We start from the raw sequence: 13930 nt of genomic DNA, 5'->3' as shown, positions 1-13930 counted from the left end.
GGAACATGAAATTTCTACAAAGATTTTCCGTAAGAAATTTCGATATGCTTTCCTGATCAATTACTTAAGGGTAAGTTTAATAAATACTAAGGGTCAGAAATCAGTTGGAAATTTGCGTCGTTGTATGAGGCAATAAAATCTTTGAAAGTTTACCTAACACAAAATCACTGGAATTGAATTGAGATCAAAAAATGAATCGACCAGCACTTTGAATTACGTAGTAAAGACCATTTAATTGCTTAATTTTCCACATGAAGCTGGACAAACAAGGAGGACAAGAACATGCAAAAGGGCGTAGGTGGCATGGTCTCCCGTCTTGTCCAGGGCTGGAGTCGCCCGCGCCTGTCATCAGGCGAGAGTCGCCCTCTGAGGCATCGCTCCAGCTTCCACCGCAGCGCTCCCTGCCATCGAGTTGGAGAACTTCTGGTAGCTGCAAACAAAACAAAAAACGCTAATGTAACATAGCACATGTAATTAAAGTGAAACTTCTTTGGCAATTCCTAAGTGCTATATTTATATCATTTTTGAATTTAAATTTGGCCTTGAAATTGTGAAATTATACCCTCATTGCACGTTGCACCAACGCATACCTACTGGGACTACGCCATCTTTGTTCCCATTAAGCAGGGCCGGATTTAGGGGAGGGCAACCGGGGCGAAAGCCCCGGGGCCTCCACAAACGGAGGGACAATAGAGACTTCGAAAAAAAAAATCTTTCATATTCCGTCAAGTAAACACTAGTAAACATCTTTTCCTTTGATATTCTTTTTTCCGCTGTTTTACCTTTACCTACAGTACTTTGTACATACATTATTATATTATTGTTAAATATTAACATAAATATTCATTAACACTAACATTTAATTTCACATCATTCTTGTCTCCGATTATATTTATGTATGTTTTTTTTTTAAATACTAAGAGAATCTACTTGATTTCACAATAAATTATTTATTGGAAAACTCGACTGAGAAAAATTGTTCATGTTATTTGTAAAATAATTTGGGGCCAGGGGGCCTCCGCTCCTCTGTTGCCCCGAGGCCTCCAGACCTCTGAATCCGGCCCTGTGTTAAGTTAACAAATTTCCAATCTGCGACAACAGGCAGCAACGTCAGGTGCATCCCCGCTGGCGGGCTGGAACGATACCAAGTCTCTACAGTAGTCGATGCGACGGCCACACACAGAGTTTCCGCCTCGTCTCTCGAGTTTTAACAACGACTGAAACCACAATACTGGCATATAAAAGTCAATACAAAACCGACGCAGTTTAGAAATCAGAAGAGGTTTTTTTGACTATTTAACATGGAAAGCAATCACGGCGAAATAAAATACCTATCAAAAGATTAAAAACTAAAATAACAAGAATACAAAAATATGGGTATTTATTTTTATATGGAGAGGTTGTACCACTAGAATAAGTAATTTTTTTATGAGTGTGTTATGTGTGATATGTAATTTTTTGTTTTAATAATACTTACTGTAATATTTACGTTTGATGAAATGAACGTGCGCAAACTGCGTGAAATCGCCGGCCATGTCCAGTCGAGAGCCGGTCCACACCGAAGATGACCGAGAAGCCTAAGATGTATAAGAAGTTCTGTCCCTGCCCGAACACGCCCGAATATCCACCTTCGGCCAACCTCGGGATTTGTTTTATTTTTGCGCAGGAAAAATGAATTCAAATATTAAAAGTGGTCGGTTAGGTTAGCTACATTAAAACACTTTAAAACACCATGCACTGTCAGTTAGGTTAGTATAGCTACATTAAAATAAACAGAGAAATATTAATAAACCCGAGGTTGGCCGAAGGTGAATATTCGGGCGTGTTCGGGCAGGGACAGAGCTTGATGTACAATCTTAAGGTGGGTTTACGATTGAAAATTAAGAATTAAGACTTAAGACTTAATCGAGTACTTACCATACATATGACTCTATGTAAACTAGTGGAATGGTTTATGATTGTCGTGTGTGAATTTTGACGGGTCGTGTGCGAACCATATGATACCTTAAGACTTAACAGAAATGGTTATATTTTATATTTTTCGTTAAGACTTAAGGGAAGCGACCAATCACAACAAACCGGAACCTTTCAACCGGAAGTTTATGTCTTATTATTGGACCGAGCGAGGCAGTATTTTGGGTTAAAATTCGTATATTTGTCATTTGTAATCATCATCCATTTCGAAAAATAGATATCCCATTTGTAAATAACCTATTTCAAACCTGCTTCTCCGTTTCGAACAATGGCCGACCATGTGTTTTGTGCTGTGATTGGTTAGAATTAACGACTTCTATGTCAATGATAAACTGGAAAATGTAGTTTTGACTTAATTGTGTGCTCGATGTTAAGTTATGATTCTTAAGGAAATCAATCGTAAACCCAGCTTTAGGCTTCCCGAGATGACCGCAGCACCGCGCCGCCGGGGGTCGAACGACGGGCGGACTCGAGACCCGCCGGTCGACTCACATGAGCTGGTGCTTGAGGGTTTCCCGCGGCGACAGCGATGGCCTCGTGTCCTCCAGGGCCGCCAGCAGGTGCGCCTGGCTCACGGCGGGTCGCTCGCGCGCCGCCTGCAGTCCGACACACACTCACTCCAGGGGGGAACCACACATTACTTAGAAAGTCACAACTTAGAACTGTCAAAACTTAGAAAACTTGGGAAAATCCACGTAACTTAGAGACACACGACTTAGAAACGTCATAACGTAGAAAGTCATAACTTAGAACCGTCATAACTTAGAAAATTCTAAGTTATGTGTTTTTCTAAGTTATGACAGCACCCCACTCCAGGGGCGTACACAGCACAGTTCTACCAGGAGGTCACTTATTCCCTCTCTTTACTCCAACACGTAGCCTATAATACGGGTCGTTACCACAACGCCGAAATACAGTAACGCCGAATACCATAACGCCGAATGCCAAATTGACCACAACGCCGACAGCTAGAAAACTGCTGTGTACCACAACACTGAAATACAGTAACGCCGAAAAATGTTGCTGCGGGGAAGGGGGGGGGGGGGGAGGGGCACAGGAGCAAAATGAAAAATAACTGAATGAATTTGTGTGTGTTTCTTAAATGTATCTTAACGCCGAAATACCACAACCTAACCTAACCTAGGCTAGCCTAACCCAGCCTAACCTAACCTAACCTTTGTGGCAGTCCTGCAATGACATTTTTCGGCGTTAATGTATTTAGGCGTTGTGGTAATTAGGCGTTGTGGTAATTTGGCGTTGTGGTACACAGCAGTTTTCTAGCTGTCGGCGTTGTAGTCAATTTGGCATTCGGCGTTATGGTTTTCGGCGTTATTGTACGTTCGGCGTTGTGGTATTTCGGCGTTGTGGTGCGTCCCCCTATAATACCTACAGTGTAAACTCTTTATAACGTCACTCTATTTAACGACAAACTCCTTAAAATGTCAAACTTGCTTGACTTTGGTTGGTTTACCTTGTTTTCTACATAATAATACACTCTATATAGCGTCACGCTCACTCTATTTAACGACAACAATACGGCATTATAAATCATTAAGCGGTACTTTCTAAGTTGCCGAATTTGATCAGAACTGCAGCTGTGTACGTTCTTTTGTTTGCTGTTCTGCTGTTTTGTTGTTGTATTATCTAGCACGCATTTACTTCGACTGACGTACTGGAGATTCTAAGAACTATTGTCTTTTGTTTTTGTATGATGAACTTGCAACATGTTTATCTCGGTCACTAGACTTTTGACAAGTTGTTACACGTTATCATTATCCAAGTTGCTTAAAATTTTTCGAACTGTAAACTTGGCGAATAAACGAAAATCTTTGTGTACTGACGAAAAAGTTTTAATTGATAGAGGCGGGAGAAAAGATAGTGATGGAAGACCATGGGCGTCGCAAGGATATATTTGGGGGGGGGGGGAGGACTTCAATTGATTTAGTTGTTGAGGAATGTCCACCCCCTGGGGAAAAAAATGCGGGGTTTCCGGGAAAATTTGGGGTTTTAAGGTGCAAAAAGGTGGTTTTTTAGGCATTTTTCTTTCCTAAATATTCTAATTATAGTTGGTTGCAATATATAAATTTTTTTTTAATATTTTCAGAGAACAAATTTGTAAAAACACAGTTCACATATATCTGCATTCGGTATCGGACCTGATTTTGATTTGACACGAAGATCGAATTTAAAAAATGCTCACAATACCACGATTGGACTAAATGCACCATGCGCAACATATGGGTTGTATCACAGAAATCATATTTTAAATATAACTACGAAAGTAAATATATTATTGGAGGGGACGAAATTGAAGACTTTTATTATTGGGGGGACGGACGTGTCCCCCCCCCCCCCCCCCCCCCGGTTGCGACGCCCATGTGAAGACGTTTTTGATTTAGCCGCTCTACCGTGTCTACAATATGAAGAAAAAAAAATACAATTAAAATAAGAACTATACGTCCAGCGGCAACAGCAACCAGAAGACCGATCACCGAGCGGTTGGATTCAGCAGGAACTGTCAGTCCGGACAGGGGAGCCGGACTGGTCGCGCGTGGGCCATGGGCGTCGCAACCGGTGGGGACAGGGGGGGGGGGGGGAATGTCCCTCCCCAATAATAAAAGTCTTCAATTTCGTCCCCTCCAATAATATATTTAGTTTCGTAGTTTCGTAGTTTTTCTCCTGATGTTTAAATTAATGATTTTGTGTGGATATATAGCACCAGCAGAGATATGTTAACTGTGTTTTTACAAATTTATTCTCTGAAAATATTTTTTTCATAAAAACTAAATTATATATTGCAACCAACTATAAATAGAATATTTAGGAAAGAAAAAACGCCTAAAAACATACCTTTTTGGGACCTTCAAACCCCAAAATTTTTCCCGCGGGGAGGACCCCCGGACACCCCGCTTTTTTCCCCCCAAGGGATGGATATTCACTCAAACAACTAAATCAATTGAAGTCGTCCCCCCCCCCCCCCCAAAAAAAATACATCCTTGCGACGCCCATGTGTGGGCGGCCTTGAGGCGCGTGGCGACGGACGCTGACGGACGCTGACGGACGCTGACGGACGCTGACGGACGCTGACGGACGTTGACGGACCGTGAAATCGCACGGACGCCCGACGACCCTGTCTCCTCGCTCCCAAACTCCGCCAGAAAGACGAGGCTAATTAGGCGCGCATCGAGGTGGAGGCAATCAGGGGAGGGGGAGGGCGCGACCTGAACCCCATGCCGTCGTAATTACCGTCGTTAACAGCCGACGCCTCGGTCGAGATAACCCCGCAGCCAGAGACGGTGTCTCGGCGGACACAGAACCTCGTGGCCCGTCGATCCGCGGTCGTCGTTAAGATAATGGCGAGGAGGAAGCCAGCCAGGCGGGCGGGCGTATCTGCGACTACGGCTGCCGGGTTGGATGCCGTCAATGGAACCACGCCCATCACCAGAGACCCGGAAAATTCGCGGGTTCATTTCGTGTTATGCTAAAATTCAAATAATCATACCTTAGTGCTGCTTCTGTCATTGGTTCACTGTTAATCTGGAGGACTGAGGGCCAATTAGAGACCCTCACTCATAGAAGTGTCGAATCACAGGCCACCCAGTCGAGACGACTCACAAGTCAGCAGCCAATGAACAGTTGGCATTTGCCCGAGTGTGCAGAGGACATCGGAGTCTATCCTGGAGGTCATTGAACCCGCGAATTTGTCGGGTCTCTACCCATCACTATAGGGGCAGGCATTTTTTTTTTCGCGAATAAATCTGAACGCCTAACGAACTTGTAACAAGGTATACCCGCACGAGCGGTTTCTCGCTTGTGATTGGCGGCCGTCTGCGAGAGAAGTCGTTGCTTTACTTGACCCGAGCCACTCAGGACGCGTTTGCTTCCGCACTGATTCACTGTGATTGGTGTTGTAACAATATACGTGTACCTGAAAAGAAACTCACCCAGTCACGAGACATAGACGATGCTACAGTGTTTTAACTTTCATGTAGTCTCGGAATCTTTCCGCGAAATATGCATGCCCTTACACATCCCCCCCTCCGCCACGAGTTCTTTCACACGCTCTCGAAGCGGTTCATGCAGCGGGAGGAATTTTTTTTATTTAACACGATTCCTTGGGCATAACGCCAAATTGCAGTTCTGCACCGTTTGTCGTGTGAAAAAAAAAATTCATAAATGCAAAATGTGAAATAAAAAAAAATTGAAACACATGAAACCCCGCAGAAAACGAGCCTAAAACAGCTGATGTCAAACAGATAAACCCAACGATGAACCTAAACAGGTATCAAGGGCAACAAAACGACGAAAGCACAGACGAACACGTTGTATTAAATATGTTTTTCATGTCCTATTCAAAATTTTAACCCCCCCCCCCCCCAATTCACTTAACTGTTTCTGTTTATCAGGAAAGATAACATATATATTACACAGAAGTGGACACATGAAATTTCTTTTCGGCAAAAGAATAGGGAAGAGGGGAGGTGAAACAATAGAGTAGATAAAATAATGACACGTGCATTCAAAACACTTTAAGTCAACAATGGGTTTGGACTCTCAACTTGCGACATTTCCTGTGTAGTTTGTAACTTGCTCACTCGCATACTTGAACACATTCTTATTTATGACTAGAGACCCGGGAATTTCGCGGATTCGTCTGGCCTCAGATTAGAATTCAAAGTCATAGGTGTGCTTAGCCCATGTTTGCTTTCCCACTGGTAGATTTCTTAGCGAGAACATTTTTATCCTTGTTGAGTGACCTGATTAGCTTACTTCTCTCCTAGCTGGGCGTCGTTGGCTCACGGCCGTAGAGGGGCGTGTCCGAATAACTGCGGTCCAATCATGATCACAGTGAAGGTTTGCGTCTTAACTTGCGACTAAATGCGCGAAATTTCCGTATCTCTACTTATAACTAGAGACGGGAAAAATTCGCGATTTCAATTACCTGTAGGATACACTCCATGATCCTCTATGCACGCGGGAAAATTACGTCTGCTCATTAGCTACTGACTCGTGTCGCCTGTTAGTTGGGACACTAGTGATTCGATACTTTTTTTGTTGAAAGTTTATCATGGCCGAGTGTCATTCAGATAAACTGTGGCCCAATCACTGATGCGGCAAAAGGCAAACGTATTTTGATTCTAGCCTATCGCGAAATGAATTCGCAAATTTTTCCGGTCTATACTTATAACTATTATCTACAAAGTTTTACTTTTAATGGGCCTCGTATCGACACATCCAATTTTTCTCTCTCTCTCTCTCTCTCTCTCTCTCCTCTCTCTCTCATCACATCTTCGTCGCGGATTCACCTATTCTACTCCTTCGCACGTCCACGAGTTCGGAGAAATGCCCAAATATTGTTCAGAGTCCATTCGGGCGCAAGCCAACATTTACAATTCCCCATTATTAGACACCGGAAAAAATTCGCGGGTTCAATGACCTCCAGGATAGAATACTCCAATATCCTCTACACACTAGGGAAAATGCCAACTGTTCATTGGCTGCTGACTTGCGAGTCGTCTCGACTGGGTTCCCTGTGATTCGACACTTGTATGAGTGAGGGTCTCTAATTGGCCCTCAGTCCTCCAGATTAACAGAGAACCAATGACAGAAGCAGCACTAAGGTATAATTACCTATTTGAATTTTAGCATAACACGAAATGAACCCGCGAATTTTTCAGGTCTATACCCATTATCACATAGTACTAAAAAAATTAAAGCTAATATAATAAAGGTCATTTTTTTCCTACCGCCACGGCGAACGTAGACGCGAAGCGAAGCCCACGTAAATTTGCGGCCGCCCAGACGCCTGGCATCATCCCCCCCCCCCCCCCCCCCCCGCGGGGAATCCAGGGAGAAGGGGGAGAGGGGGGGTGTAGGGAACCAGAGGACGCAACAGGAATAATAATAATGATAATAAAACACGGTCGAGGGCTTTGCAGGAAAGTAAATGAAGGCGCGGCGGCTGTGTAATGATTATTTTCCGCTTCCCGACACGGAAATCGTTTACCAATTCTCGCCCAGAAGGGAGAGACGGGAAGGAGAATAAGGCAGACGGCTGAGAATGCTGTTGTGACGACGACAAAGTAGGAAATAGTGGTAAAAAAAAAGGGGAGAGGGGGGATAGAGAAATCCAAAGAGTGGAAAGGCGCGGGAAGCAGACGCCAACGAGTTGGGAGGAGGGGCGGGGGAAAAAAAACTTATATAAAAAAATAACGATTTAATTACAAAATTTAAAAGCGAACCGGGGGGGAAGGGTGCGCGCGGCGTTATTGGAGGCCAAACCACCCCCTTTTACCTCTTCTTCCCTTTTCCACCCCCAACCCCTTCCAACACCGCCTCAGGTTATATTTCCTCCTTCAATTACGACGCGGAGGTTTTAATTACCGTTAAGAAACCAGCCCGCTGTCGGTAATAGGGTGGCTTGATACAGTTCCACCCAACCCCCAACCCACCCCCGCGACCTTGCGCGGGAAAGAGCGGCACAAGTCACTCCTGCACCTCGAGTGTAGGGCATGACCGTCCAGAGGGGAGAAGGAGTAGGGGGTTGAATATTTGTTTCTTAATGTATAATTTTTCAAAACCTACAGTTTATATTTGTGTGTGTGTGTAAAGATGTAAACGTTACGGTGGTCATAACTGAAAATGTAACCTGCACGTAATGTAGGTACAACTTGCAAGGTTTCCCACAACAGAACTGTAACAGAATTGTAATTTTATATCCAATATTAGGGTAGACTCAAGTTTTTTAAAAAAAAATCTTGAAACCCAACCGGGTCCCCAGGGGCCTAGGCTCTGAAGATTTTGTCTCCTCCTCCCCCCCCCCCCCCCCTCTTCCTCAGAGCAACCCCTTTCGGAGGCTTTGATGCAGAATCCCGAATCAGTTTCCATTTAGCAGTTTGGCACTTCGCCAAGTGGTAATGGTGGTGTGAAATGAACGTCTCTGTTCCTTGTAGTGTCTGACATCGTTTAACTCTACTGGTCTGTCTACATCTGCAAAAGTTGAAAAAAAAAATGCAGAACATGCGTAATTTTTACTACAGGAAAAATCTGCTTCATTATCTTGCATGCCAATGCCTGTCTGTACAGGAAAGTTAACTCATGTGAAACATAAATTTAAATTCTAGGACATCTTGTGATTGTGCACACCTCAAGTTTCACAAAGATGGCAGCACAATGCCTACTTAAGATTAATTTAACAACACCTTAAAAACAATTTTTCTTAAACGTAAAGCATTATAAACTTAATGTTAGTGTTCTTACACATTAAACCACTCAAAGTTTTAGCATGTTTAAAATCTATTAACATTCAGCAAAAGATTAAAAATCATGGTAAATAAGTGTGTTTGATGAAGGGTATGATTTCAGTTTCAGTAATATATGTTCTGTCCACTTCAATGAACAATGTTGATCTCTCACTATTATAAAGTAATTTATCAACCCTCATATACTGCACTGATGTGCTCTTTTTTTTCTTTCCATAATTATAAATTCACGGGGAGCCTTAGCACATTTATCGCAGCCCAATAGCTAATGCTATGTCTACAAGACTGTACATTCTTAATGTCATGAAGAACATTGGACTACTAAATAAAAGTACTAGTTAAATATTCTGTACTAAAGTTTCAGATTACAAACTGTAAACACTACCAGAAAACGAATTAAACCAGGAACTAGTAATTTCGGTCCCATCCGAAAACCACTCTATTCCCAATAATCTTGCCTGTGTAAACGGCAAATGCCTGTTAGATGCCAACACAATTGTCGCCTCAAAATAATTACAACCAGAAAGAAACATCCCCCGGGGTATCACTGCATACAGCTTCCCCACCCCCCTCCAAACACAATTACAGCATCTGAATTTCACTGCGGCACCGAGCAAGCGAAAAACGACTTTCAATTAAGTCTGCGCAAATACAAACCCAATTCACCAAGAGAGGGAACAGGCGGCAGGTTGACGCAAGAAATTAAAGCTGAAAGGGGCACTATCGAACCAATACAGAGGGGGGGAAAAAGATTTAGCCAAATAATGAAATAATCGAACTGGCGGCAGAACTGTATGAACATTTTTTTTTTACCATCAATGATTTTTTTCCTTCCTTTTGAAGAACACAAAAGTATATAAAACAATATTGACTAGTAAGATAAAAAAAAAAAAGAAATTTCATAAATAAAACAATGAATTCCAATAAACTTTAAAACAAATATCTTTCCAAAAATAAAAAATAAAATATAGAGTTATATAAAATATTTGTTAATAATTAAAAATAATACTTGTATTTGTCACTTTGCTGGAAAAAAAAATACATTCCAGTAATATCAATGCACCGTATCCTATAAAACTAAAAATATAATATAATTAACTGACTTTTTTAATCTGTATAAATAACCTCAGAACACTAACACTAATCAAAAGATATATAGTTTGAGAACAAGCGATACCAAAAAAGCCATGAGTGTTTGGCAGCCACTATTGTTAGACGTGAAACTTCACAGATAAGAGGGGTAGGTAATTTTTAGGACACTCTCATATTATAAATACACATAATCATGCACTGAAAATAGAACCTTATTTACTACTGTCTGTCCCAGTGGCGAGGCGTGAGGTTTACATGAGGGGAAGCAATAACTCCGTTCACACCAAAACATGATGAGGTTTGGGGGGGGGGGGGGGGTCTGGGGGCCCTCCGCCAGGAAAATATGGATTTCAAGGTAAAAAATGGTGCTATTTAAGTAGTTTTCTTAACTGAACATTGACTATTCCACAGGTAGAAAAATTGACATTTTTTTTAAATACATTATTTTTGAAAAATAATGATTGACTTACATTATTCTGATAGTAAAATACCTCCTCTACATTACTTATATACTAAGTGGGAGTGTAGTATCATCGTACGACCACAAATCCCCCACGCACTGCCAGCCAACAGCCCGCGGGAGAGATGCGCGCGCCCCGAGACGACGCTGACTGAAACGCGACATCGCCACCTGCCGTGCCGAACTGTACCGGACATAGCCGAAGCAGTCGGCAGAAAAATTCCACCGTCTGCTTCGGCCATGTTCGCTCCAGTTCGGCAAGAAAGCGTTACCTTCGTAGCTTCTACCGCGTATTTTTCCAGCCAATCCCCTCCCTGAACCTTTGTACCATGCCACCCCCCTTCCGAAAGGAAACTACTGCGGCAGCCTTCCTGCTGAAAGCGATCCTACCAGCGCTTCTAAACCTAGCAACGCTTCTAAAACAGCATGTTTTTGTGTCAACGAGTTCTTTTTTTATAGCGCACAGCGCAGTATTGGGTCCCAAGAAGATAGTGTAAAAAATACATACACCTAACTGCACGAGCCAAAGTAAAATACTATTCTGAATAAAATATTTATTTAAAAAATACAATGTCTGGAAACTGCCTGGGCAAGCACTGCTTGCCTTGCTTGCCCTGACGAGACGCCACTGGTCTGTCCATATCTTGAATGGAATCCAAATATAAGTCAATGGGTTTACGTCTGCTAAAATATGATAAATAAACCTATTTAAAATATCTACACAAAACTGTCACAATACTAATGCTAAGACCTGATCCAAACTCAGAATTGAGATTATAGAGTTGGGAAGTATGCAAAAGTATGCAAGAGTATGCAAATGTATGCCTATTTATGGAAAATTATGGGAAAGTACCATAAACATTTACAATAGTGTTGAAAAGTATACAAAATCATATGCTTCTGCAGCCGTATGTAACCGGCTGTAAGGATGTTTCAATTCAAAAATTTTGTTTTTAAACCTTGTTACATAAGTTATGCACACTAACTCTGTTAACTACTCCCTTCCGTTACCCTGTGATTCTGATACTACCCTACTGGATGTAAAAAAAAGTTACTCTTCATAAATATTTTAGTTTTTCACAAATTCACAAAGGCTTACATGCATTATTCCTATTATTGACAAAAGTGTCCATAAAATCATTCCTTGCATGTAATACTCACTAATGTAATGCATAATGAGTTTTAGCTTACCCTTTCATCATTTGTCTTTGACGAAACCTCCATCCCGCTACACGGAGGAAGTAAATCAGGAAGACTTGACTTGGCCACATCTGGGAAAGAAGAAGAAATGTGTTCAACCAAATTAAACAAAAAAAGAAAGTTGAAATATATTTTAAATTACATACATTAATCAAACCCCCATCTTGCAATTTCAAATTATTTTCTAAAGAGTCCATGGTTTTACTAATTTGAAACATACTTGAAGGTAAAAAAAATTATATAATCACAGAGAGAGGTCTCTAGTCCGGCCAAGTCGGATTATTGATTTTGCCATATTATCAAACCTCAACACAGTTTTAATAAAAATTCCAAATTAAAAAAAAAAAAAAAAGAAAAAAAAAAAGCTGTAAATATAGTTTCTAGAATGCGGTAATAAGTTGCTCTGTAGCAACAAAAATAACTTGAGCTATACTGTTTAAAAGGTCTCTGATACCACATTGCATCCGTGATTGTAATCTCTTTTTCAAAAGTCTTCTGCGAATACTTTTTCCCATTTAAATCAAAATTTTGAATAGAATATCACATTATTCATGAATATAAATTTTTATTTTCACACTTCACACAGGAGTCCAAGAAAAATTTATTCAAAATACTGCAAAATATAATATTAAAGAGAGTTATATACATGGAACCATAACAAAGGATTTTGGTTATGAAAAAATATAAGTTTGTTTTTAAGTTTTGAATGTGTTCCTCTGCACTGTCGTAATTTTTTTTATCCATAATACCTGTTTAGGTTCATCGTTGGGTTTATGTGTCTGACATCAGCTGGTTTATGGTTGTTTCTGTAGGTTTTCTTTTTTTTTTTCATTTTTTATTTCTTAACTTGCATTTATGAATTTTAACCCATGACAAACAGTGCAAATATGCGATGACGAGTGTCCAAGAAATTGTATTAAATCAAAATTCCCAATCGCCCGAATCATTTAAAGAACATAAATGAATTTGTTTTGGAGGGGTCTGGGTTAAGTAGGACTCTAACTGTGTCCCATGCTGAAACCTTTTACACATCGTCACTCTGGGTTTCAGCCATGCAGGGAGAGGGTCACATGCATCGTGTGCCTTGTTTGGGGATTGGCCAGCCAAGGCAGCAACTCTAGCCTGTGACTAGTCAAGTTGGGCCGAGGTAAAACCTGCACGGACACGGGGGAAAGCCCTGGGCTCATCCATGCGGAGTTAGTCACTGCAAGCACTAAGCAGGCAGGTTCGGCACAGGACAAGAAGGATGGTCCAGGAATAAGAGGTGCTCAGGGACGGGAGAGTTCAGACCATGCTGGGGTCAGGAGCTATTGGTGTCTGCGCGCGTCTGGGTTGGTACCAGTGGCGCATGTGCCCCTGTCTTCCTTCGGACTCACGTCAGCGCTTGTGCTTAAAACTACGGAAAGTAAGACGGCGTTGGCGCACTACGCACTGACTGAAGCACACGGATAAAGCTCACATCAGCGCTTGTGGAAGACGGCGTTAGGGCACTGTGCACTGAAGCACACGGATACAGTTCTACTCGTCGCAGTGGTTTACTCAACGGCCTCACTGCTCACCGGTGGCCAACAGCTGAGCCGTGTACAACAGGGCCTGCAGGTCTGCTCCGGTGAATCCCGCCGTGCGAGCCGCGATCTCCTCTAGGTCCACGCCGCCGGCCAGCAGGAGGTTGCGACTCAAGGCCTTCAAGATCGACGTACGATCATCCTGGAAGTACCATCATCACGCGTGAAACGTTGCGGGAGTAAAAAGCGACACTCGTTTGTCGATACAACCCAACTTCCGGTAATATATAACAACAACAAAAAATAAACAACTGTCACACATAAAAGGAGAAAAAATATATCACGAGACTCCAATACAAAGTGGTTATGTTGTGTGTTGTTCTGTGACTCTCATAGCTATGCACAATTGTATACACTAAGATTTGGTAGCAACTAAT

At 41.9% G+C, this 13930-nt stretch overlaps 1 protein-coding gene across 3 annotated transcripts in view; it reads right to left on the bottom strand.

Moving 5' to 3' along the window:
- Nucleotides 1-207: 207 nt before the first annotated feature.
- Nucleotides 208-13930, bottom strand: part of LOC134539086 (peroxisomal ATPase PEX1) — a 35368-nt gene continuing 21645 nt past the window's right edge. For all 3 annotated transcript variants that reach the window (XM_063380816.1, XM_063380817.1, XM_063380818.1), the window contains exons 16-19: nt 13548-13695; nt 11980-12059; nt 2467-2570; nt 208-430 (exon numbers count right to left, since the gene is read on the bottom strand). In XM_063380816.1, coding sequence (XP_063236886.1) covers nt 349-430; nt 2467-2570; nt 11980-12059; nt 13548-13695 — 414 coding nt within the window. In that variant the 3' untranslated portion in view covers nt 208-348. The remainder of the gene's footprint in view (nt 431-2466; nt 2571-11979; nt 12060-13547; nt 13696-13930) is intronic.

This window comes from Bacillus rossius, chromosome 14, assembly GCF_032445375.1.
Source record: "Bacillus rossius redtenbacheri isolate Brsri chromosome 14, Brsri_v3, whole genome shotgun sequence".
NCBI lineage: Eukaryota > Metazoa > Arthropoda > Insecta > Phasmatodea > Bacillidae > Bacillus > Bacillus rossius.
This window is presented reverse-complemented; position numbering and strand designations above follow the sequence as displayed.